Source organism: Mollisia scopiformis (assembly GCF_001500285.1).
Source record: "Mollisia scopiformis unplaced genomic scaffold LY89scaffold_37, whole genome shotgun sequence".
Classification (NCBI taxonomy): domain Eukaryota; kingdom Fungi; phylum Ascomycota; class Leotiomycetes; order Helotiales; family Mollisiaceae; genus Mollisia; species Mollisia scopiformis.
Window position 1 is genome coordinate 27538 of NW_017263617.1, and position 24859 is coordinate 52396.

At 46.4% G+C, this 24859-nt stretch overlaps 11 protein-coding genes across 11 annotated transcripts; 4 read left to right on the forward strand and 7 right to left on the reverse strand.

Moving 5' to 3' along the window:
* Positions 1-2955: 2955 nt before the first annotated feature.
* On the reverse strand, positions 2956-3572 carry LY89DRAFT_725777 (uncharacterized protein; the record flags this gene model as incomplete). Its single annotated transcript, XM_018219002.1, has 3 exons — positions 2956-3203; positions 3249-3393; positions 3534-3572. 3 exons carry the CDS (start codon positions 3570-3572, stop codon positions 2956-2958), a joined length of 432 nt encoding a protein of 143 aa, XP_018061612.1.
* A 358-nt stretch (positions 3573-3930) lies between these two features.
* LY89DRAFT_725778 (uncharacterized protein) lies at positions 3931-4693 on the reverse strand (the record flags this gene model as incomplete). The annotated part of the gene is made up of 2 exons (XM_018219003.1): positions 3931-4482; positions 4528-4693. 2 exons carry the CDS (start codon positions 4691-4693, stop codon positions 4106-4108), a joined length of 543 nt encoding a protein of 180 aa, XP_018061613.1. The 3' UTR covers positions 3931-4105.
* Positions 4694-6967: 2274 nt separating this feature from the next.
* Positions 6968-10718, reverse strand: LY89DRAFT_360971 (uncharacterized protein). Its single transcript, XM_018206995.1, has 5 exons — positions 10544-10718; positions 10317-10487; positions 9705-10265; positions 9430-9653; positions 6968-9320 (listed from the first exon to the last, which is right to left on the reverse strand). Exons 1-5 carry the CDS (start codon positions 10637-10639, stop codon positions 7202-7204), a joined length of 3171 nt encoding a protein of 1056 aa, XP_018061614.1. The 5' UTR covers positions 10640-10718; the 3' UTR covers positions 6968-7201.
* An 80-nt stretch (positions 10719-10798) lies between these two features.
* On the reverse strand, positions 10799-11183 carry LY89DRAFT_742908 (uncharacterized protein; the record flags this gene model as incomplete). Its single annotated transcript, XM_018220893.1, has 2 exons — positions 10799-11027; positions 11143-11183. 2 exons carry the CDS (start codon positions 11181-11183, stop codon positions 10799-10801), a joined length of 270 nt encoding a protein of 89 aa, XP_018061615.1.
* A 738-nt stretch (positions 11184-11921) lies between these two features.
* LY89DRAFT_742909 (uncharacterized protein) lies at positions 11922-14433 on the reverse strand (the record flags this gene model as incomplete). The annotated part of the gene is made up of 6 exons (XM_018220894.1): positions 11922-13366; positions 13414-13474; positions 13521-13735; positions 13787-13901; positions 13935-14239; positions 14310-14433. 6 exons carry the CDS (start codon positions 14431-14433, stop codon positions 11922-11924), a joined length of 2265 nt encoding a protein of 754 aa, XP_018061616.1.
* A 200-nt stretch (positions 14434-14633) lies between these two features.
* On the forward strand, positions 14634-15737 carry LY89DRAFT_789735 (Molybdopterin biosynthesis MoaE). Its single transcript, XM_018223287.1, has 2 exons — positions 14634-14786; positions 14838-15737. The coding sequence occupies exons 1-2, from the start codon at positions 14666-14668 to the stop codon at positions 15293-15295; spliced, it is 579 nt and encodes a 192-aa protein (XP_018061617.1). The 5' UTR covers positions 14634-14665; the 3' UTR covers positions 15296-15737.
* A 502-nt stretch (positions 15738-16239) lies between these two features.
* Positions 16240-17473, forward strand: LY89DRAFT_677887 (short-chain dehydrogenase/reductase-like protein SDR; the record flags this gene model as incomplete). The annotated part of the gene is made up of 6 exons (XM_018213709.1): positions 16240-16335; positions 16461-16524; positions 16590-16978; positions 17064-17108; positions 17160-17372; positions 17444-17473. The coding sequence occupies 6 exons, from the start codon at positions 16240-16242 to the stop codon at positions 17471-17473; spliced, it is 837 nt and encodes a 278-aa protein (XP_018061618.1).
* A 578-nt stretch (positions 17474-18051) lies between these two features.
* On the forward strand, positions 18052-18477 carry LY89DRAFT_677888 (uncharacterized protein; the record flags this gene model as incomplete). The annotated part of the gene is made up of 1 exon (XM_018213710.1): positions 18052-18477. The coding sequence occupies one exon, from the start codon at positions 18052-18054 to the stop codon at positions 18475-18477; it is 426 nt and encodes a 141-aa protein (XP_018061619.1).
* Positions 18478-19353: 876 nt separating this feature from the next.
* Positions 19354-21108, reverse strand: LY89DRAFT_660500 (uncharacterized protein). The gene is made up of 3 exons (XM_018212554.1): positions 19998-21108; positions 19681-19943; positions 19354-19627 (listed from the first exon to the last, which is right to left on the reverse strand). Exons 1-3 carry the CDS (start codon positions 20760-20762, stop codon positions 19498-19500), a joined length of 1158 nt encoding a protein of 385 aa, XP_018061620.1. The 5' UTR covers positions 20763-21108; the 3' UTR covers positions 19354-19497.
* A 26-nt stretch (positions 21109-21134) lies between these two features.
* Positions 21135-22429, forward strand: LY89DRAFT_712093 (uncharacterized protein). The gene is made up of 4 exons (XM_018217952.1): positions 21135-21713; positions 21764-21840; positions 21893-22131; positions 22185-22429. Exons 1-4 carry the CDS (start codon positions 21310-21312, stop codon positions 22272-22274), a joined length of 810 nt encoding a protein of 269 aa, XP_018061621.1. The 5' UTR covers positions 21135-21309; the 3' UTR covers positions 22275-22429.
* A 1260-nt stretch (positions 22430-23689) lies between these two features.
* Positions 23690-24707, reverse strand: LY89DRAFT_677891 (uncharacterized protein; the record flags this gene model as incomplete). Its single annotated transcript, XM_018213711.1, has 2 exons — positions 23690-23934; positions 23987-24707. 2 exons carry the CDS (start codon positions 24705-24707, stop codon positions 23690-23692), a joined length of 966 nt encoding a protein of 321 aa, XP_018061622.1.
* Positions 24708-24859: the final 152 nt, after the last annotated feature.

The window sequence follows — 24859 nt, forward strand, 5'->3', positions numbered from 1 at the left end:
ATTTTTATAATTATTAAATAAAATACGAAAATATTTAATTTTAAAAAAATTTATTATATTAATATTAAATTAAATAATTAAAAAATAATATTTAATTATAAATTAAAAGTCGGTAATAAAATGTTACGAGTTGAATGCAATGAGTCAAAGCAAGAACTTAATTGTATTACAAAAAGAATTAATTAAAGAGAGAAGAGTTCTATTTTGTACGAGGAGCTCTTTTAAAAGGAGCTCTCGCTGGTTCGTAGAATGGCCCGCGCGCTTTAGCGTCGCGCAGTTATGTGCAGGCCCGCGTAGTCACGTGCAGGCTGCACTACGTAGTAGTGCAGCCAAATATCGGGTTCAACCCGTCACATAAAAGCTCGAAATTGCGCGCGAAAAAATAAAGAAAAAATAGTCGACGTAGCGCGAAAAGTAAAAAAAAGTTTAATTCTAGTATTATTAATAATAATTATAGCTTTAGCAAGTACTTTTACGATAAGCTTTTTTACGTCGTTTTAAATGAAAAATCGGGGTGCTTTAACGAGCGCGGTGTTATTATCGCTAAATATATTAACGATTACTTTTAGCGGTGCGGAAACAACTAGCTGTTCGACAAAGAGTAAAAAAACGTCGAAATTATTGAAAAGGAAAATAAGAGAAATATCAAAGAAATGGTCGTCGCTTAAATCGGAGTCGTTTAATAGCTTTTTTTCTTTAATTATATTTTCGGGGAAAAAAATAGTGGCAACTATGGCAATAGTTGCTTTGAAGCCGAGTTTTAACGGCGGTTGGGAAGTTCTTGAGCTGCGTCGTGGAGCAGGCTGTATTCAGGAATCGGTGTGTGTATGGTGAGGGCGGATCAAAGGGACCGATCGAAAGGACCGATCGAAGGGACCGATCGAAGGGACCGATCGAAGGGACCGATCAAAGGGACCGATCGAAAGGACGGATGAAAATTCGAGTTGCAAAAGCAAGTCGAATCGAGGGTTTTCTAGCTTTCTCTGGGACTATAGTCAATAGTAGTATTAATTGAGGCAGGGGATTGAGTTGCAAAAGCAGGTCGATTTAATAAATTCGTCGCGTTCTTCGAATTGCGAAAGTAGGTCGAAAAAAGTGAAAACTACAAATATAAAGCTTTTTAGCGAAATAAAAGTTAGTTTTTCTTTATATTACGACTTACTTTAAAGAAGATATAAGAAAAAATAATTTATTAAATTTAAAGCCACGCGTCGTAAATAAAAAAAAAGACAAAAAAAGAAAAAAGTCGAAAAACGAGCTACTAAAATATATTCGAAAGCAATAGTCCGAGTTTTTTTTTTTCTTTTCTTTTAAGACTAGCTACGGCTAGCACGTAACTAGAACGCGGTTAGTTATTAGCCCGGGAAAGTAGCGCTCTTTAATTTTAAGCTTAATAAAGCTTAGCTTCCTACGTAATCTTTAATTATAGTATAAAAAGGCAGCGAACAAAGAAATAAAAAATAAAAAAACAAGATCGTAGTAATTTTTACGTTTTTTAATTTTTATAAAATTTAAAATAATTTATAATTAAAGTTTAATATAAATTAAAAACAATAAATAATATTTTTTAAATATTGCTTATTTATTGTCACGGTTATGGAGTCACGTGCCCGCTACGAAATGCTCACGTGCCCGCTCGCCTGTATATATGCCCTGCCTTCCGGCGCTTCCTTCCTTTCTTTCCTCTTTACCTTTAGATTCTAAGAGATAGCCTAATCGATTCCTCGTCTACGTACTTGAGTCCAACCGTGCTGTCACATTTATCGCTTTTTATATCCCTCAGATCTTTAATAAAAAGAAATATAGAAACTTGCAGGCCAAAGCCTAAGCTTAATAGCTAGCGGAGATTTATAAAGAATAAAGTAAAAGCTAAACATTATAGCCATCCTTCGAGATATCTTCCCGTTTAAGCATACCGTCATGCTTAATGGGGAAATAAGCCGATCGCCAACATAATTGTCCGTCTCAATATGCCCTCTTGCGGATGGCCAGGGGTACATTAGTGGCCAATGTTTGCAGCTAGTATGCCGGGTAACTGAGAGGGTCCGTCCCCGTCCCCACAGGACTTCAAGGCAGAATCACCTTAGCGGCAGGGTGACGTGGGAGTGGGCCTGAATGACTGGTGCCTGCTGGCTAAGTTCATGCAGCGGCGAGATTGCATTGAAGAAGTGATTGTACTGAGGTTCAATTACCCCTCACTTTGATGGAAAGCGAGGGTAGGCTTAGTGGGCGGGTCTGCGCCCTTGCACCATCTGGGATTCTCTCCCTTTGTATGAATACCCTAGCAGCACAAATCATATTGAGAACTTCGCCATGTAGTAATACTGCTACTAATGTGGTCCAGCCTTACTAGTATTTACGTACATCTCCTATCCACTAGGCCTTGGGATGTGCCTGCTTCTGAGTGCGGCATTAACGATGGTCCTACAGCATGTGAACTTCCATGCCCCCTCTTAGTTGGAAGTCCGTCATCTGAGCCGCCCGAGCCTTCCACCCTTCCTGAGTATCTGAGAGGTTGTGTGATTGCTTCCATTTCGTACGCCAGTTGATCGAGATTTTGGTACCGTCTTATGCAGTTGGTGAAGTCGTTTTGGGTTGCTGCAAGCTCGCGATAACTTGGAACCAGACTGCCCTAAAAAGAAGGAGACGATGAGAAAATAGCGAATTGGCTGAATTGATTGCATTGACTAAATTCATTGACTGACTGCACATGCCGCATCTATCTATCCATTCACCCAGCTAGCCACCAATGCAATCGATGCTCAGAATTCCAAACGCCATACCATGCTTTGTCTTGTCTTGTTTTACCTTGCCTCTACCCGATATGATCTTTAATACCACCGTCGAAAGGACCGGCAACGTTGTATCGAGGGACGAAGTCACGAACCTGGATAGACTTGTTAATACTGACTGCTTTCGAAATTGAGAACGTGAATGGGCGCGTACTTGACAGGTTTAATAACGGTATCCAACATATCCCCAGCCCAGAAGGAAGAGTACAAGCAAGACGATGAAAAAGAACAGCAAGAAGATGAAGAAGAATAGCGCAACGATGCGAAAGAACCATCGCTCTTGCTCTCGCTCTTGCTCTCGCTCTCGCTCCATGAAAGCGTCCATCACTTGTTTTGCGTTTATTTCGTCTTCGGCGTTATCGTCGAAAGCGAAGTCGGTGAAAGAATTGTTTGGTAAAACACAAGCTAAGACTAAAAGTTAATAGTTGTAGTAGATAGATCGCAAATCAATCTTACTTGTGTGATGCTCAAATTGGTTGTTATTTCCAAAGTGCTCGAGTTCGTGGTTGTTGGTTTCAAGGAATTCGGGCTCCTCGGAACCAAAGCTTGGATTATTATCGGCTTCCGCTTCGGCTTCAGCTTCGGCTCTAGCACGTGAAGACTTTGTTTGCTTGCCTTGCGACGACAATATGGTTGGTTGTTGGTTATTGCGTGCGTCGTTGCGTTGTTATTTATTGTTATTTAAAACTACAAAAGATATTTAATAGATACTATATTTTTTGGCATTATAAGCGAGCGCACGTGATCTTTTTGTACACCGCCTGAAAACTTGCGTTCCATATTGCCCCAGAGCATCGGTGGATCTATTTCTATTCAAAAATCTGCAAAGTCCTTTCACCGCTAAAGCTTTCTCATTTTTTCTGCCACCTGCCAGCCCACCAATCAATAAATAAATCGGGAGTGCGGTTGCGGCTGCGCTCGACGACCGACATCACGCCATGCATGTACATATGCATGCATGCAAGGGGATCGACGGGATCGACGGAATCGACGGGAACCGATCGACCGGAAGGAACCGAGATGAAATGACGGCACGAATCAGGTGGTGGGTCAAGGGTTGAGTGATTGATTGATTGAATTGAGACTAAATTGACGACTGACTGCACATGCCGCATTTATCTATCCATTCACCCAGCTAGTCACCAATTCAAAACGCCATACCATGCTTTGCCTTGCCTCTACCACCCGATATTATCTTTAATACTACCGTCGAAGGACCGGCAGCGTTGTATCGGAAGATAAAGTGACCCTGGATAGACTTGTTAATATTACTTTCGAAATTGAGAACGTGAATAGGCGCGTAATTGACAAGTTTAATAACGGTATCCAATATATCTCTCCCAGCCCAGAAGTAAGAGCAGAAGAAGAAAGCCCAGCGTAGTGATGAAGAAGAATCGGCTTCGCTCTCGCTCTCGCTCTTCACGTCCTTGCTTTTGCTCTCGCTCTCGCTCTTCACGTCCTTGCTCTCGCTCTCGCTCTCGCTCTTTACGTCCTTGCTTTAGCTCTTCTTGGAGAACCTTCATCACTTCGTCTGCTCGTAGTTCGTCTTCACGCTCTTGCTCTCGCTCTTTACGTCCTTGCTTTAACTCTTCTTGGAGAAACTTCATCGCTTCGTTTGCGCGCATTTCGTCTTCGGTGTTGTCGTTAGTGGGGTCGGTGAAAGAATTATTTGGTGGGAGACGAGCTAAAACTAAAAATTAATAGTTGTAATAGACGGATCGCAAATCAATCTTACTTGCGTGGTGCTCAAATTGGTTGTTATTTCCAAAGTGCTCGACCAAGTTGTTGCTTCCAAGGAATTTAGGCTCGGAACCGGAGCTTAAATTATCGGCTTCGACTTCGGCTTCAGCTTCGGCTCTAGCTCGTGGAGACTTTGTTTGCTTCTCTTGCGACGACAACATGGTTGGTTATTGCGTCGTTATTATCTTTGCGTCGTTGCGTTGTTATTTATTGTTATTTAAAACTACAAAAGATAATTTAATATACTATATTTTTCTGCACTATAAGCGAGAGCGCACGAGATCTTTTTGTACACCGCCTTGAAAACTTGGCATCCATATTACCCCGGACTCTCCCCGATTTATTTATTGATTGGTGGGTGGCGCGAAGCTTCGCGCCACTTAACTCAATTTCTGCCTCAATCTTTTGCCATTCAGCAAGTAGCTTGAGTTGCTTCAAGTTTTCGCTGCCAGAACCCCAATCTTCCCTTTTCTGTCTAACTCGATCGAATTCTCGGTCGGTTCTTTCGAAAATGCAATGGATCGCTTTTTTTTGAGCTTCTCATGCCCGTTGTGAACCGCCTGCACTTTTCTCAAAAGTTCGTAAAGCCGCTCGAAAGGGCGTTTAGATCGATGTTCCGTATATGCTCTTCTTTTATTGGCAAACCACATCTTTTGAGCTATTGATAGTTCCTGCAGACGTTTGTGAACCTGTAATCGGAGACGCAGAACGGTGCTGAATTTGTTTATAATGTATTGGATAACCATGGCTTGGATAGTATCGAGAACTTAAATAATTTGGAATGAATAAAAATATGCTGGAAACTGGCTTCAGGACCGGACAATATATAAAAATGCTTATGCCCTGCCTTCTTTTATCTTCACTCAAGACAAAGCATGTTCTTCTACAGGCGCTTGATGGCTGGGCCAATCATCAGTATTCCTTCACCAACGAGGTGCTTGGGAGTGGGTAAGGCTGCGACAAAACATCTGTTCTAGTCCATACGCCAACAATTGCTGTTTATGAACGGGGCCCCCGCCATTCATGAATGGCAGGGCTAGTTGACAAACAGGGGGTGCCATACATAAACACCCCGCCATTCATGAATGGCGGGGGGTCAGTTCATAAACAGCAGGTGTTCACGTATGGACTAGAACACATCTACAAGCAAAGTGCTTCTGCATAGGTAAAACACGCCACTGTGACGATTCTGCAAGTCAATAACGCTTTAATTGGTTATTTCCCTCAAATCCCGATTACTAGCCCTATTTTCTACGACACCGTTTCTTACCGGCATAGATGGATCATTACAAGACCACCTGCCAAACACCTGCGCAAGAACGAGCGATTAACACCTGGTGTGATCTTTGTAATCAAGGCAACAATTCAAGAAACAAGGCTTTTAATGGTTGGACTATTCCACTGCCCCTCTCAGATACGAATTGTGGTATTCTTCGGGCTGGTTTGTTAAGTGGTGAGATCCAGATTGCAGAGAAAGGAACCCCGGAGAAAGTCAGTCAGCGGCGAGAGAGAAGAGCCAGGGCTATGGATCAGTTGACACAAAGTTTCGCAGGGGATAGTGGATAGTGGTGGCGCATTGAGGCAAGGAAGTTCGCATCGCTTGTTGATGTAGGAGTGTTAAGGAAAAATAGTGATGAGAGGGCGAAATATCGGTAAGTGGTTTGCGGGAAACATCGTTCATCGTTGCTCGTTCGTGGATTCAGGCCCACCGATTTTTGGATTCATTTCACAAGTTTTGCGAGAACGAAGCCAGGCAATACACGGGTTTCGAGATGCGTCGGTGCCTGGCAGTGTATTGATCATACGACCCTTCTCTGGCCCAAATCATTGATTTCGGATCTGCAACAGCCAAAAAGACGATTCTATACGATCGGCCGGGAACGATACCTTATTTAGCGCCTGAGCAGCGAGACAGGGAATATCATGGACGCTACGTTGACTACTGGGCTTGTGCCTTGTTTGGCCTGGAAATCCTCGGATATAAACTGCCCAACATGCCCAGCAGGCAAGTAGATGAGAAGGAATTCGACAAGATTCATAAGTGGCTCGGCGAGAAGCCCGTTCAACCTATACTGGTCTGTTGTAAAGCCATGCTCGAATGGAAACCGGAAGATCGAATGACGGCCGAGGAAGCTTTGCAGAACCCCCTTGCTCAATACCGAGAACAGTGCGCTACCAATAAACGGATGCTTATTGAATAGAACCAACTCTATCAATAGTCACATTGCCTGCTCCTACTTGTTTCAAGTAACGGTATGCGATGAATTCAAGAGGATGGAGTTCTCCACTAATAGCTGGCGAAGGTTCCGATATCAGTGGCTGAGGGAGAGGGCTTGGCTGGGCTTAGACAAGTCTAATTTAAGTAATACGTTCTAATTTTGCCAAACGAATACTGCTAGACTACGAATCCGGAGTTCTCGCTTCTCTGAACGAGACTCTCGACCTTCCAAACCGAAAAGATACGCTGTGTATGCCGATGCTGCATCACGGTCGTGATTCTAGACGGGATCATGTCTTTGCAGGATACAATACCAACATATACTTTCACTGACGGCACCATCTCTTTCTGAGCTTCGTTCGAAGTCTGCACATTGTGGCATGAACAACTGATTCTCATAATATCATCATTCATAATCGTTAGTCATATTTCGCATACCCGCATAATATACCTATTCCTCCATCTCCATCTCCATCTCCACCTCCACCAAAACTTGAAACTCATCCTGGTCCTTTTCCACCTTTTGTGCATTCTTGAACAGCACCAAAATAATATTCTTCGTCTTCTTCCACAATTGCTCATCTTTAACAAGATCCCCAGTCCTCTGCACAGAAAAATTCTGTCGCTTCCCAAAAGCCAAAGTCAAGGTCAGACTTTTCAGCCTGAAAATGGGTACCTGTGAGACAGTCGAACAGAAGTCGAAGAACTCTTCCAATTTGTGGTTCTCGGCATGCTGAAACGGGAAGGCATTATCAAAGTTGATAGATCCATCCTCAAGCGCAATGACCAGTTCCAACGTTTTGAAATTGGGGTCACGGAGTGTGATTGGATTGAACGGACTTCGTTCAAGATTGGGCTTCGTGTCGGGGATTGTAGGTTGGTCGGAGGGGGAGGGCTTCGTTGAGGACGGTGTTGGAGTTGGGACGATAGCGTAGGGACTCTTGTATACCTTGGGCATTGCTGTATCATCCGCGGCAGACACCGTTGCTGGGAGTTTGGGCCATAAAGTAGGGGGTTCGATCTTCGGCTGAGGAGTTTGGGCCTGTGGAGGAAGCGCCGGAGTGTTGCGTGTTCGTGTCTCCACACTTGTATTGACTGCAACACTGGTCGACGGAGAATGGGACTTCAAGACGGCCTCTACTAGTGGAATATTTGATTTTGATCCTAGCGGCGGAGGTGCTGTATCTGGCTGTGCAACCAAAGATGTCGAGACTCCTGAATTGATAGAAGGAGAAGAGGTATCATGGTAAGGTTCTTTGAGCGCAGAGCCTGGTGGAGTTTCACTCTTAACAGGCTCTTTCGCAAATGGTGGATCTGGCATCGTTTTTCTTATCCAGATGAAGGACCCTGAGCGCAATGGAGGCGGCGGTGAAGACACAGACGCCTGTGGCGTTTGCTCTGTATTAGGAGCCTGGATGGCTCTGTCCGGTGAAGATGGAGTGTGGAATGTGGGACTAGAGGGAGCCGAAGATAGCTTTTGCTTCAATTCAAGAAGTTTTTCTTGGTAAGACTTTGGCTGTCCTTCAGTCTCAACTTTAGCCTGCACAACATTGCTTGCAATATCATCTGGTCGATGTTTCATCTTTTCCGTTTGCGGCGATTTGGCACAAGCTGGGTCGGGATCAGTCTGAAAACTCTTCTGACCAATTCCACTAGACACCGAGACGTCAAAATTGCCCAGCGTTCGTGGTCTAGAGGTCTGACCATAAGTTGGGGATGCTGTTGACGCAGTCGTCTCTCCAAGTACATTCGGCCCGTTCTGCAGTATTGTATCTAGTGTCTGGGTGCTTTTGACGGATGGCAAGCCATCCGAATCTGCAGCGAAGATTCCTAAAACTTGCTCCCTGACTCTTTTCACGGAATCATGCGGCGAAGAAGGGCGTCGGGATAGATGCTCTTCAGTGTGTTTATCAGAGCCTCTCTCGACAGTCTTGCCAACAGGTTCTTTGGATGTCGATTCGATATTACTGGTATGTATCGTGCCTGGGCCAGGGTTTCCAATAACTTTCTTGCTGCCCAGGGACGGGATCGATACCGGAGCCGACGCTGTTGAACGAGTGGAAGCAATGTGCGGCATCTCTAATTGAGCAGGAGGTGCAGAAGTATTTGAAGGAGTAGATGTCACGATTTTCGATTGTCTGGGCGGGACAGTACCATTCGTAGAACCGTCATTCTCGATATTGACCTCAGGCGTGGCGATGCGAGAGAGGGACTTAGCACGATGGCGATCACGGTCCTCATTCCACTTTCGAACCATCTCTTTCACAATTTTTGCAGCCCTCGCTTGTTCACCATTGCCTTGGTCCATATCCTGGTCTCCTGAATCGTCGCCTATGCGAGAATCTAGGGTATGCAAGGTTTCTGATTCTTCTTCGTCTCCCAACACAATCAGTGTTTCCTTGCTCCCTCCCTGCAATCGATATGGTGGACCGGAGATATGTCCTCCTGGAGATTCGGTTTTGACGCGAGGAGATCGATGATTCGGACTCGTTAGTGACGTGGTGGTTAAAGGGGTGCGGGCGCAAGCTCCGAGTTTCAAGATGAGAGACTGTTTTCTTGTATTGGAACTGCTTAGATTGTAGAGCATAAGCATATGCTCAGATATTTGACAACAACAAGATTGCTGAAATTATCTCGACGTTTCACAGACATAGCTTCGGAAGGGGAAATGCCGCTTACCTCATACTTGATCCGTCCATGTCAGGTCGTGTCCTGCCAAGTGTATTCTTTCTTCTCGATTCTGATGGCTGAGGTGTCGGTGATGTAGCTGACGCACCACAAGAGCTTCCCCCTGCTTCCAGATCGAATGAGACGCTTGAGTTGTGATCACAATAAGACGTTGATGATAAACTTGGCCGGTCGACCATTGTTACATCTTCGTTGTTATACATCGGCAATCCGCTCTGCAGATGAAGGTCAGCAAGCCCATTCAGAATAAGAGCCCATATATTTACCTTTCCGTGTTCTATTGCTGGAGGAATTGTACATTCAGGAAGGTCTGGCAAGGTCCCTTCGAGCGCCAGAGCACATGCGGCTTTGCGCGCGAGATCTGACTGCTGAATCCGTTCCACATTCTCCGGGTCTCCACGGATGCAAGTATCGGACTGAAGTGGTTTCGACCTGCGGCGCTTTTTAGACGGTTCCAAATCCTCGTCGTCAAATTCTTCCGTCGGAGGGCCGATACTCCAATACTCATACCTCCTTTCCCACATACGCTCGAATTTATCTGTCTTCCGTAGTATACCTTGATGTCGGTCGAAATGGAGAAGGAAGTGTGGTCCTCCGACCAAGCTAAAGGACAGCGCCTTGACTTGTTCGAAAAACCTTCTGGAGTAAACGGCAACATCTTGCTGGTCTATTGTCTGTATTTCCGTTCCTAGTCGAAGTTGGGTGGCAAATGCGATAGTTCCAGGAGTTTCATATGTTCCTTGATCAACAGAGGAGATGTAGACGTTGTTTGTGTGCATGAATCGCTCGAGACAGGTGTTAGCGCACGTGGGCCAAGCAGCATCAGCCTGAGGAGTAAGCCTTGATCTTAGCTGTATTGATGGAACATAGAATCTTACCTTGGCCAACCACTGTCTTGTGAAACCTCGTAACTCTTCGTCGTGGATTTGATCAATACTTGCGATGTATTCCTTGCATGCCTTCGCATTCGGTTCGTTGGGGAGTTCCAGCCAAGGTTTAAAAGTTGTCTCTTCCAGAACTTCCTTCATCAAATTCTCGCTTCTCGATACCTTAACCTTGTTAGACATATGTGAGTGTTCGATAGCCGGAGGAGATTCACACTTGCCTTGTTGTCGTTAGTTTTCCTGCTCCTCTTCCGTTTGGACTTCGTCTGATCTTCCTTTGGGAGCAAGCGAGATCCTTGCGCCCTTACCTTCCGCATATATTCCCCGACTGAGGCGCTGCGAGCCTTACGACGAAAAGTGTGAGCAACTGCATTGATGATGCTAATATTTCAGTCGGTATGGTGCGATGAGTGGATTGACACAAGTTCCGAACATGTCTTTCCCAAAGGAATCATCCACGATTCGGGTTTTACAACTCACCACTTGCGATCAGTTGGCCAAGAAACAACATTTCTGAAAGTTGCCGGCCAATACTTCTCGGCGCGTTGTCCTTCATGTAGGAATGACGAGGCACAATCCACGGCTTCAGTCGATAGGTCTTGAGTCCAAGGAATTGGATTGCCTGAGGCCTGGTAGTTCAGGAGGAATTTTTGGAGGTCTTTCTCTAAGTCCTCTTTACGTGGCCCCGGGTGGTACCCAAGAATTCTGTTGACTAGTTAGCAAGAGTCTCACTAGAAGATCGAATTGAAGGAGCTGATGTCTCCCGAAACATTGTCTCGAGAGCTCTGGTACTTTGAAGCGAAATCACAATTTGACATACTCAAAGAGAGCTGTTATCAACATCGTCTTGTCTGGCTCCATGGCTGTATGCATTGAACGTGTGTCGTAGTGGTACAGATTCGCGAAGAGAGGAAAAGAATGGAAGACGGAATGGAAGCAAACAAAACAGATGAGGCTCCGGCGTGGTTCGGTGCGGTCCGCAAATGTTAGGCAGCGAAAGCAGAGCGGGGTGAAAAAAAGGTGAGACAAGATAGTGGCAGGCAGGCATCCGGGGTAAGACACTTCAAGCACATTATGTGATAAGTGACAAGGGAGCCGCAACGCTAGAGAAAGCCATGGAGGAAAAGAGAATATCTTCCTGTGACAATATTTACCGAAGCACTGCCATGGACAGTATTATCGATAATTGATTCCGGATTTTGCATCAAATCAAGCTTTTGGCTTCATATCAGTAACAAAAATTGATGTTTTTCCAACAGCTGGAAGCCGTTTGTTTCCTCGTTCCAAAGGCTCCTGCAGAAGTGGCGGAAGCGCGGTCCAGTCGTCTCAAGAAACACACGAATGGCGCTTTTTTCCTCAGGCTAGGAGAAGTTGCTTTTGATGTTTGCCTGCTGAAAATGTTGGAGAGGGTGCCACAAGTTTTGCTGTTGACCAAGCATTCTCCTGTAATGGAGTGCCGCCCGAAACGCGGATGTTCCGGTCCACCAGTGATCTTTGCACAGTTCTCGTCGATCTTCCTGAACCCGTGCTCACGGGAACATCACACGAGCAACCGGTGGCTGGGAGAAGGAACCAATCGAATATCTTATCACAATCTAGCTAAGCAAGACTCTCAAACCTCTCTTTTGCCTTGTCTTTTGCCTTGCTGACAAAATCGGCATAGCTTCCTCTGGTCTGACGATGAGCTTCTTCTGCTGCATCTCCCACCTTTCCGCCCTGAGCTCCCAAACCGACCCCTTGGGTGTACAACTCGGTGACAATTGCATCAATCCTCCCTGTTCCCTGTGCTCCTAGCCCTTCCCCAGCCGTCCAGCCCATCTTCCCCAGTAGAGCTGCACCCTTTGATTGAGTTGGTGGCGCGTTCTCCTCATCTTGTCTCTTAGGTGATGACCCGCCATTCGAATCCTTTGAGGCCCTATTGTGCTGCGCAGCAGGTTGCTTTGGTTGATTAAAAGCCTGCCGACGTTCCTTGGCTCTGTCCCGGTAAGCAGAATTTTCAGTGGCGGGCCCCTTTGATTTGTTGAGCTTCGCCAAAGCCTTGGAGACGAGATCTTCATTCTTCATATTGTCGCGATGAAGTTGACTTATTCGTTCGTGTTTATTTACTTCGGCCTCAGTCTTGAACTGTCTTGAACAGAGGAGACAGCATTTGCGATCTAAGTCAGCGAAGGTCTGACTGGGCGTCGCGTCTGCAGTCGTAGGCACTTTCTGATGAGAGAGGCCAAGGTCGGGTTCCAGCCTATCCTTCTCTGACTCCTTTTTTGCTACATCATGAAGCTCGGCGTGTCGATTAGTCCAAAATTGCAGGTGGGGTGCGACAATCTTTGGATCTTTGTCCACTTTTCTCTTCTTCAATCGCGGTTCTCGGTCTTTCCCACTTCCTATGAGGCCCTCATTAGCAGCAGCTGCTGCAAGTTTTGCATGCTCGGATTCTTTGGTCTTGATGGTTGAAGGAGCGTCAGCGGACGCAGCCACAAGCTCACTTGTGTAAGCTGCTTCATCCCAATACATCAATTTAATCGCTGTGTTTGACAACGGACTGAAGGTGAATTGAGCATCCTCCTCGCTCAATGGATGGAGGACCGGCACGAAGACCCCGGCATGGATGTATGATAACATGACCGGCTTCGAAGATATGGTAAACTTGTCAGAAGATTTGTATTTAGCCATCGCGGCTTGTGCGTCTTCGACCGTGGTAAACTCCGCGAAGCCATACCGCCAGCTATCGTTCGTCTTTCTGTCGCGAACTAGTAAGACTCGTCGTAGAGAGCCATCTTTAGCACCAAGACTAACATCGGTTGTAGTCGATGCAATCTGCCTCTTTTTGGAACCTTGAATATCAGATGGAGGAGTGCTGGCTTTAGTTTTGCACAGCTTGGCAACACCTTTCGCCAGCAGTTCTTCCGTCACACCAGGCTCAAGACCACGCAACAGGAGGAATTGGGATGCAGTGCCATCAGGAGAGACGTCACTGTCGCCTGTAGTAGCGAAGCCAGAAAATGCCGACATAGTTTGCGCAACAAGGATGCCGTGTGCAGTTGCTCCTACACTCGTTAGTGCTACTTAATAGTATGTTCGAGGTGAAGCGTACGAGTTCTTGGAGCGTTACATCGGAAACACAATGTTCGGTGAGAGAAATTAGGAAGGTAGCACTGTATCTGTAAGCATTGGTAGCATGAGGAGAAAACTGTAACCTACAACTTCACACTTCCAATCGTCTTCCCCTTTGCCGGCTTTATCTCGATCATCTCTATCTCGACTATAGGCGATCCTAACCTTGCTAGGATCATTTGTTGCTGCCAAGTCACTATGGGCAGGCCCATAAAGTTGGACGGTAGGATAGAATCGATCGAGGAATCGTCTGGCTTCGCTGATGCCGATAAATTGTGCAAAAGCAAACCCGCGGGATTGTCCTAGCAGATCAATAAGCCAGATGCTTGAAAGAGGTAAGCGTACAGTCTTACCAGTGCGTTTATCCTTGATCAATCTGATCTCTTCCAAGCCCTCGAGTCGAAGACCATGCTGAAGTTCTTGGAGAATCTGTAAATCCGAGAGACCGGCCACAATGGCCAACTCTTGCTTAGCCAGAGTTCAAAGTTTTGCTTAACAAACACATAGGGTAGAAGCAGGTTGGGATGGTGGAAGATCCGTAAGAAGGGGAAATGGGGCGGCCAACGTCTTCCTGTGTCCATTCAACAGGTATTCCCTCGAGTATAACATTGCGATTTGGAGGACCACCAAAGTATGGGGAACGGCTGCGACTTCGGTCCCGCGTTGGTGACTGATAGTCTTCTCTATCTCGATCGGTATAGCGACCTCTGCCTTCTCTTCGCGGGGATCGCGAGCGCTTCCGATCATAATGGCTCTGTCGCTCTCCATACGCTTGCCTCTCGCCTGCTGGTGCCCGTGGTGGTGATCTTGGATAATCTTGAGACATCGAATATCAGCATAATTCAGGGTAGATTCCATCTCCATTCTATCGTTTACCCTGCCTCGAATTATGGTAGCCTTGGGAGGATGAAGCGCCACGGTAATAGTCTTCTGTGCGCGGCTCGTCGTACATGGTAGAATCGTTGCCTGAAGAAGGCCGTACTGGTCGATTGTGGTTCATCTTGCTTTACGACAAAGAGTCTTTGCAAAGTAGGTGTGTTGAGACTTTGGATGTCGTATGCCAGGAATGTGACGGAGGGAGTTTGCCCTTGGAGCAGTGTCCCCAAAATGGTAAGGTGAAGCTTTCGGGTCGGCACAACTTAGCGCCGATATTTCACGTGCCCCTCTTCTCTTTGATTGCAGGTCTGCTCATAATTTGCTCCAAAAGCTGTACATAATCAAATTCATCCATCATGGTGAATGAGCTACAGGAAAACAACTGTTATGTTGCGTTGACCCATGACTACCTCGATGCAAAATCGATGATGGATCGTGTCCGGAGTCCTAAAGCTGGTGCTATCGTGCTCTTTGCTGGCAAGATATAACTGCTTCTGTCTAGAAAGCCACCTTGCTAACTTGCTTTAGGCACTACACGGGATAACTTTGCTGGAAAGCCAGTCAAAGAACTCCAATATACCTCGTATGAGCCTCGAGCTCTCCAGACTATGCTTACGATTTGCAAGAGTGTACGAGAAAAACATTCTCTGACATCAATTGCAATGATTCATCGCCTTGGTGTGGTTCCCATAGGAGAGGAAAGCATTCTGATCACCATATCATCACCTCATCGCCAGGCTGCTTGGAGGGCGGGGGAAGAAGCTTTAGAAGAATGCAAAGAGAAAGTTGAGGTATGGAAGAAAGAGGAGTTCGGTGGCGAGGACGGGGGTGCATGGAGGGCCAACCGGGATGGTGCTGTCGGTAAGAGAATCGATCAAGACCAAAGCGGGCCACCTCAAGGTCCTCATGGGCCAATCCTCCGAGCAGCGAGACCAGGAGAAAGAGGCCACGGACCAGTAGTTCGGGGAGACCACCTTGGACATTGATATCCTCCAAAAAGTTACCGACTCGGGACCTTTGCTACATATGGTAGACTTTGCTGCTTATGTTGTCTCGTTCTCTACGCCGTCCTGGCCATAAGCGCACAATAGATGAGCTTTAGTGGTACTTTCTACTGCAAATGGGGCTACATTTGAACTCTTGTACCTCAATTCCCCGACTCAGATGTATGCCGGAGCTGTGAAATAGAAAGCGGACAGCCAGACTGAAATGGAATAAAGAGCAGCGAGACTGCGCTCGAGACGACGTAGCTTGTGCCTCGTCTCGAGGGCTCAGAAACACCCAGAGCACTTTCATTGGTCTACAACGGTCAGGTGATTGTCAAGCTACAGTGTGTTCACGATACGAAGGGCAATATCTCCAGCCAAAAAAGCGCATCTATTTCTGGCCTTAACGTAGCTATTACAAGACAAGAGATCAACACATGAGTGCTTATATCCCATGTCTTTGCGCCACACTTTCCTCTCAAAAATCCATATACCACGTGATAAGCTAAATCTGCAAGGCTTGAAATACGTAGCTAGATATGGTTGAGATTACGAATTCCTCACTTCTCTTCCACAAAACACAGCTTCAAATAGGTCTGATAATAGACGGCTTCGCACAAACGGCTTAAAAGCTCCGGCCGTCGCAGACAATTATACGATAGACTTAGCTTTGCAAGACAAAACTATTATTTCCGTCTCCGTCAATTCCGTCCCCTGTCCCGCTGCTGCTCTTTTGTCTCACGCAAGACTCAAATCCCGACCAATCTCACGATGATTGTCCCCTTTTCCCCCTCACTTGACGAGTGTCACTGGTGACGTGGGGAAGGTGCAGCGAGGCGATACTGCTTGCTCTATTACTGAAAACTAACGCCCAGCAATTAATCAGATATATATAGCCACGGTCCTCTCGCTCTTCGTCGCCCTCTCCGACAGCCTTGTCAATCATGTCGAAGGCTCTGCTACCACTCGCTCGCCGTAGCCTTGCTCGCAATGCTGTTCGCAGATCTGCAGTAAATGCGCACGGAGGTCGAACCCTTATGGTAAGTCGAAATCTCCCTTAGTGTCAAGGACAACTTGGAGCCGACTTCTTGGGACACTCTTCGACCGTCATCCTGTCTAGTACTCTTCGATGCTCTGGCAAAACGCGTACTGATCTATCAAACAGACACTCCCCGCATTCTCGTTAGAAGGCAAGACCTGCGTTGTGACTGGAGCCGCTCGGGGACTTGGTAAAGAGTCCTCACAGCTTTTGCGAAGAGTGGTGCTCGCGGAGCTTGCATAGACCTTTCTCTAGAAGGAGGAAAGGCTTCCATCGAGCACATCACTGAGCACATCTCATCCCAACCCACAACTCGAGACTACAAACCCGAACTACGAGCCTATGCCTGCGATGTAACCTCCGAGCAACAGGTGCAAGATACGTGGAAGGCAGTTGTACAAGACTTTGGTAGGGTAGATGTTGTGGTCACAGCTGCCGGCATCGTGGAGAACTTTGAGGCTGAGAACTATGCCTACGATCGTTGGAAGAAAATGATGGATATCAATCTGAACGGGAGCTTTCTCTTTGCAAAAGAAGCTGGAAGGCACTGGATAGAACAGAGTATTAAGGGCAACCTGATACTAGTCTCCAGCATGAGCGCCAGCATCTGTGTCCGGCCACAGAAGCAAGCGGCCTATAATGCCGTAAGTCGTAGATCTTCCGTGATCTCAAATGATGGGCACTGCGTGTAACATGCATACGGTGATCACATTTGCTAACTCGATATAGTCGAAAGGCGCTGTTTCATTACTTGGAAGAAGTCTTGCAACAGAGGTAAGCCCTGATCTACGTCTATCAAACAAGCTCAGCCGCTGAGCATTGCAGTGGGGTCCAAAAGGCATTCGAGTGAACAATCTCTGCCCTGGATACATGAAGACTGATTTGATCATCGATCTTCTGGAGAAAGAAGGAAAGCATATCGAAGAAGGTTGGGTCAAAGACGTCCCCATGGGTCGTCTTGCGCATCCAAGCGAACTGCAAGGCACGATCGTATGGATGGCATCGGACGCAAGTTCTTATCTCCACGGCAGCGATATTGTAAGTTTCAGACATGTCTTCATGCTAAAGCCAGATTCCATTCTTCCTCTTCAGCAACTGACATGTTCAAGGTCGTGGACGGTGGGTATTGTTGCTGGTAAAATTCTCGTGATCGCGATCATGAACGAAGTTCTCGGCAACGAAACCCGACATAATTATCCAAGGCTATTTTACCCCTTCGACCAATGAACATGTATTCTTGCTAAACTCAAATCATCTCCCCCTTCTTCACGTTCGGTTTCCTGAACGCCAAGCCTTCCTCCCGTTTGGACCCCTTCTCGGTTATTCTCATCTTTAAGCCCCTGATACATGTTCTGTTTCAGAAAGGTCTCTTTTCACTGCTTATCGTTCCTTCTTGCATGCAAGTGCATCTGTCAATCGCGGTCTGATGATTATCAGATCGTCGCATGGACGTCGTTTACAAGCAGGCACCTGGTTAAACTACTCCGCCCCGTGGAACAAGAAGCTTAAGATGTTTGACACATATGGAGGGGTCCTTCACTTTGATGAATGAGAAGGCACGAGCTGAGAAGTTTATATCAAGTGAACTCCCAACTGTCACGAAGCTCATTCTCCAAGCTTCACACAAATTTTCAAACATACTTTCACCTCTCGAGATCAATTCATTACCTCATTAAGTCTGTTTGTCTTGCATATATCCCCGCAAACAATATTCAACATGCGTCCAACAATCTTGCTCGCTCTCCTCTCCGCAAGCACCATCTCAGCACGAGTGATCCCAGCATGGATGCTTTCTCCTCCTGCCTCGTCCAACATCGGACGCAACCTCGATGACTCGACTATCATCCGTGATACAGATGAACCAACCATCATCCGAAGTGGGGGCAAATCCATTGGGATTCGCAGTCTGGACGAGTCGAATGTCATCAGAAGTGAGGACGACACCATCATTCGTAGCCTGGACGACTCAAATATCATCAGAAGTGAAGACGACACCATCATTCGCAGTCTGGATGAGTCGAATGTTATCAGAAGTAAGGACGACACCATCATCCGAAGTGTAGACGACTCTCCCATCATCAGAAGTGAAGGGCAGGGGAAAATCATCCGAAGAGACGACGTCGAGATCGTTGAGATTAGATAGTGGGAAAATCCTATGCACTCGCACAGAGCATTGAAACTGAAGAAGGAATGGGAAGGAATATTAGGACTTTCCTACTTTTGTAATATATCTATGTTGGCGATGATTTCACGATTGGCAATGTGTTTTGGGATTGAGGACGAAAGCGCAAGCGCTGAAGTCAGGATGGTGTTTTAGGGTTCCTTCAATGTTCTTATGCGTGTACTGGATACCAATTTTCATTTTCTTTGCTTGCTGAGGAGTTATCAAGCGAATGTACAAATACTCCTCCCAGTTTCCAAATGTGAATTTCTTGATTCTCCAATGCTAAAGGGATAAATGCCCAATGTCTGTTCTCCTGCAAACCACTGTACCCCTCCATCCATTACCCTCACAATCGCGGGGCAATCATCAAAAGAATCTTCGACCTAATGCCCGACCTAGTGCCTGACCCCACCCATCCCTCTCGACTCTTGCTTTGACCTCTCAATATAATTGCGACATGCAACTGTCCTTCTGAGGTTCGCATGACCGTACTTTTCCCTCTCGAGGCGATGGCATGTACGATCAGACGAACCTCGCTTGCGTCACTGAACGACATGCAACAAGGAACCCTTTTCTCCAATGGCAACTATCGGCTTCTAAGCTCCCTGACGGTTCGTCATATGCGATGTGCAACGAAAGCTCATGCGATATGTAAGTGGATTGAACTGTGCCTTTTAGTAATAAGGTGGTGACAGTCTGACAAGCCCCTTGATCCAAGCTCGCTTATGTGTATCGTCACTGAAGACGTGCAACAGAAGTCTGAGATACATCGTCATTTTTCAAATGAAGCTATGTTTTCATCATTGTACGACATGCAACAAAGTGTCTACAAGCATGCTACTAGATCTTGAGAGACGCAGATTTAAACATATTTGATTTGAGTTAGAATACTCGATCTATTGATACTTACTTGCTCCCCGGTCCCACGCTTGTCAAAAACAGAAAGTCTTCATAATTCGTTCAATGAGTGTCCGCCTCGCCAGCGAGGGCTCGTCGTGCTCAATCTAAGAGTAGTGCTTCAGCCAAACCTTCCTCTCGCATCTCAGCTCGTTCTCGGAACCGCTTTTGCATTTTCGGTAGGACGGTTACTGTCGATGTGAGTACTGTTGTTGATTGATATGTCGTTGTCCTGCAGCATTATGTTAGCTTGCTACCCTTTCATCGTCTGAGGAGTTTACTCACGGCTGTGACCCTATCGGAGAGACATTCAACGTCATAGTGACCGTTGACGGTGGTCCCGTTATTGTTATTGTGGTGGTTGACATTGTAGTTGAGGTTGGAGTTTCAGATGTTGGGATTTGCGAGCTTGTATTGCTACTTGTCAAAGTAGAGACGATTGTTGTGGCATTGACGACCATGGAAGAATACAAAATCTGTGTCGACAAAGTAAAGTTTCCTGCTGTTGCTGTAACACCTTGAGAAGGTGCGAGTAGGAATACAGCATCCTGGATTTATTAGCAGCGATCTTACTAGAAAGGATAGAGAGGGTGAGAACTTACAGATGATAGAGATGTTGAGATCGTTAGCGTACTTGTGGTACTCACAAGCACGTACTCGGTGTGCACAATCCATACTTCTTGAACGGATGTGCAATTCTCTGCTCCAAAATAGTCGATTTTGCAAACCAGAAGAGTAATATCTTGAGGATTGTTTGCCGCAAGTGATTGCCAGGGGGCATACCAATATGAAACAACGCTTTGCACATATGCTATGGTTGTAGGTGTAGGTGAAGGAAGCGAAGACGGACTTGAAGAGATAGTGGGGGGAATCTGTTGACGCTTTTGGGCGGGAGTGACAGATGGAGGTAAAGTCGTTGTGGCAAGAGCAAAGCTACTCTGTGTTGAGAAGGTGACATTCGCTGCGCAATCAGTGATCGTCGTTTGAGAAAATGCATAAGTGAGCACAGTTGAGCATGTTGTAGTTGTGATAGTCTCGAAAACCGTCGAGCAAGAAGTAGTATTCGAGCCTGGTGTATTGCAGACTTCGTAGATGGGCACAATGGATGTGACAGCCATTCCTTGAGATGTCAAAGTAGGCGCTATTATGCTTGCATTTGGGACAGAGAATGTGTATGATTCTGATGCAGTTGTGGAAGCGATTGAGGAAGTAAGACCAGCTGGATACCACGATTCCTGCTCTTGTTCGGCTCCGATGTTGCGTCCCTGGCCGATATGAAATTTTGCATGACGAAACCAAGCTGCATCTGTTTGGACGGCCAGCGTCGAGACGAGTAAGGAAAACGAAAGGAGTGTATAAGAGATCATAATGATGCTTGCTGTAAAGTGAGTGTGGGGGATGTTGTTATTGCTGCTGTTGCTGATGCTGATAGACTGACAATGAGCGAATATCAAAGAATGGCAGCATCCCTGATGCTGAAGTATATATCATAGATCTATCATAACACAAAACAGGGTGGTTGTGGCCGGTATGGGATTTGCTCGCGTTGCATGCTGGGCTGAGGAATGCGGAGGTTGCTGGCACACCCCTCAGCCCCCGTGCCACTCTGAGGACTTCTCGAAGAGAGGCTGGCCCCATTCACGCGGAGGCTTGCGTTTCACTCGAAGCTACCTCATTGTGCCACTTGTGTCGTCGAAGTTGATGAGAAGAAAGCTGTTCGATTTGAGAACAGACATCCTCCCGACAACATGCACAAGGCATCCATTTTCGGCCACCGTACCAGATGAAATGCTTCTTCTGCCTACTCTAGACTTCAACAATAAACACGAACAACATCCATAAGAGTATCGAATTCTTTCCTCCTTTCAGACATCTTGAAACTCGCCAACCATTCCCCTCAACGTGACTCTGACCATGGGTCCCAAAAAACCACATTCCACAACCAAACCCCCTTCAAAATCCTCAACCCCGCCGACCCCACCAACGAATTGGCCAATATTCAAGCCCCTCCTTCCAGTCTCCGACCTCTCTCTTCAAACCTTAGTCCCATCACAGATTATCACCATCCCATATTTCTGGACTTCGACTCTGTGCAAGAATTACGTCAATTTTTTGAAGACGTTGCCGTTGACGACGACGCCGGTGAAGCCGAAGAAAGGTGATGCGCTGAGGTTCAATGATCGGTTTCAGGTTATTGATGAGAGGTTTGCGAATAGACTTTGGGAAGAAAGTGGATTGAGAGAACTTGTCTGTGGGAGTGGCGATGAAAATGAGGGTGATGAAGAGAGAATGTCCGACAACGAGAGGAGAGAGTTGTGGTGAGTTTGCTATGCTTGAGAGATATGGTCCTACGAGCTGATAATAGTAGGGGTGGCGAAGTGGTAGGCTTGAACCCTTCCATCAGGGTATATCGATATAGCAAAGGGCAGTTCTTTGATCAACACTGTGAGTGTCTTGCAGTCCCTTCTCATGTCACATGAGACTCATGTACAAGCAGATGATGAGTCCAATGTCCTCACACTCAACACCAAACCTTCTCCTACTCCAGTAAGGACAACATGGACCCTACTCCTGTATCTTACATCTCCAGCAACAGGATGTCAAGGCGGTGAGACAGTCTTCTATCCCGGTGATCTTCAAATCCCTGGAAGGAAGACTGTGGTTGAGAAGGAGATCGTGGTAGGACTGGAGACCGGGATGGTATTGCTACATAAGCATGGGAATGATTGTATGCTGGTAAGATTCCACAGCTATTCGTAACAATTTTATAGAGACTGATTACCGCATAGCATGAAGGAAGGGCAGTCACGGATGGAGAAAAGTGGATCATCAGGACAGACTTATGTGTGAAGAGAGAAAAGTCCAGGTTTGCAGAGTGAGTGACTACACATTCAGTAGTTTGTACATTGATATCTGACAAATGGAATACAATTTCCTCCACTTCCTGAATTGGGACAGGCATCGACGAAAAAGAGTGAGAGTCCTCTTCGACAAAAATTCTTCGTCGAAGCAAAGGGCAGTTGGTCTGAATGCTGCTGTTACATTGTCAGCTCTGCTCCATACAGCATACTTCCTTCAAACTTACCTTTTCCAATCTCGAGAATGCGTGGAAGATCAGGCGATGCTTGAGTACCCATAGCTGTACAAACACAAAGCATTCTGCTAATTCCCTGTCCGCTATCAGAGAGCTGTGATGTTCTCTTCGTCCCCTCCAGGTACTCCCACACATGTCCAACATCAATCCACAAGCAAGTCATCCAGAACTGCGGAAGCCGTTTGGGTCATTTCATTGTATGAAGTCAGCAAGTAGACACAGTTCTGGTCGGTGTTGAAACTGCTGAGCACTGCCATTTTGAGAGGCTGAGATGATAAGGTACAATGTGGAGCTCGCTGGATATTGTTATGACTGCACTCCGTGTTATGACTGTACTCGGTGGAAGGCCACCGAGTATAATAAGTGCGTCCACAGAGTCAAAAAGATTTTAAGTCCGCAACACGCGCACAAAGGTCTTGTTAGTTTACTTCATCCTTGCTCGTTCTTCGAGTCTGTGTACTTCGTTGTTAGTGTTATAATAAGTGCGTCCACAGCTAGCTTGTGGCTAGGAATTGGCATTGTTCAATCTGGTGATGGAAGAAATAGTGGAGAGGGCCTAGCGTAAGTGAAAGCCCCAGGGTCTGGCTGCAGATTTAAAGTTGAGTTATAGCAACTCTATCTGTAAGTATCCTTCTTGCCATCATCTGGCTCGGATAATTCTTAGGTGTTCGGTTCGAACGGGATGGTGGGGGGGAAATCCACGCTTCAGCATTTCTGGAGATCTTTGTTGGTGTTGGAGCAAATCCGTTGTAGTGGTAAATGGGTTTGCCTGACCCCACAATCCGCCTGACTAGGTGGATGAGGTGTTTTGTTGGAGGCACAATAGAGTCGTTTGAGTGCTAGATGTTCTGATAATTCTGATGAGTGTTGTTCTTGGTCCGTATTGCTTCACAGTTGTGATGCAATTTTGCATCTGAGTAGGTGTATAAGGTATCGAAGACGTCTTTCTGATGATGTTGTCGGGTGTCTCCGATTCGTTGGAATGACAGCATGGTGCTAGGTTGATGAAAACTGTCGAGATCAGTTCTTTCTTGTGAAGAACATGATGCTTGCGTGTAGAATGATGAACAAACTAGGAAGTAGTGTAATATAAGTACCAATGGAATGAAAGCAGATTGTCGACAGAATGGTAAGGGGAAAGAGCGCCGTATGGAAAATGAATGAACGTCGGTGAGACAAGGAAAACTAGGTTCATTCAGGCTATTCGTAAGGTGGCGTCCACCCAAGTTGAGTGGTGCTCCATGAGGACATGTCCGGCACTTCGTATAAGCCGAAAGAGCTATCGGGACCAGGAATGGTGCTCCATGAGGGCATGTCCGGCACTTCGTCTAAGCCGAAAGAGCTATCGGGACCAGGTATGGTGCACCATGAGGGCATGTCCGGCACTTCATCCGGGCCGAAAGAGCTATCGGGACCAGATCCTGCCTGTGTTTGAGGGAAATTATCTAGTCGCTGAGGTTAGTAACATCAATAGTGTCCAGAATCTAGAATACTGACTGGGCGTCCAGAGATTCCTCAGGATTGTGCTCCCATACCTCTCAGGATTCCGGCACAGTACTGGCGCTTGCGGGTACTTGGGTAGGCAAGTCTCAGGAACTGCTCGGAAACCATCGATTACTCCACTGAGGGTTGGGTCGAGCGCCTTCGGGTAATCACTCCAGCGATCGAAATGGAAGTCCCGAAGCTTTGTCTCTAGCAAGTAATTTGCCTCTTCGGTCAGCCAGCTATTCGTGCTGCCAGAAGGATAAAGTAACCAGCTGATAGCAATCATGAAGGCGTAAGTCTTCTTGAGATATTTCAGCACCACTTCTCTGTTCTGCGGGGTTTCAAGGCTCTTATCCGTTCTGACAACGGAGAAAAGTTTGAAAGCAGCTGTGATGTATTGCAGAGAAGATATCACGATGTGACGATCTGTCCGAAATTCTTCGTGAATGAAGGTATCTCCAGCGTTATACAGCCGGAGCTTTTCTAAATGCTTGGTTGCTTGAATGAGAGAAGTGAATACGTCGTTACGCAATCGTCCCAAGACAGGGCTGTAACTGCCTCCAGAAAGCTGTGCTGTGACCGAGCCGTGCCAGTCAAGTGTTGAACGGGATGTTGGGCATTTCTGGAGATGCTCTGAGAGTTCCCCTTTGGACCACTCGAGGGGACGATTTATCTCATCTGATGGGTAAACAAGGTTACTGATTTGGCTAATGACATTCGTGAGGGACGACATTCTTTTTATCGTTAGCGTTGTCTGGTATCTCCACGACGATTCTACTTACCTCAAGGTGATCGTGGTGGATAAAAGCTCGAAAACAGTAGTGTTACATAAATCAGACCAGCAGCAGATGAACGAATGAGCCTAAATTCTCTTGCCCTTCGCGT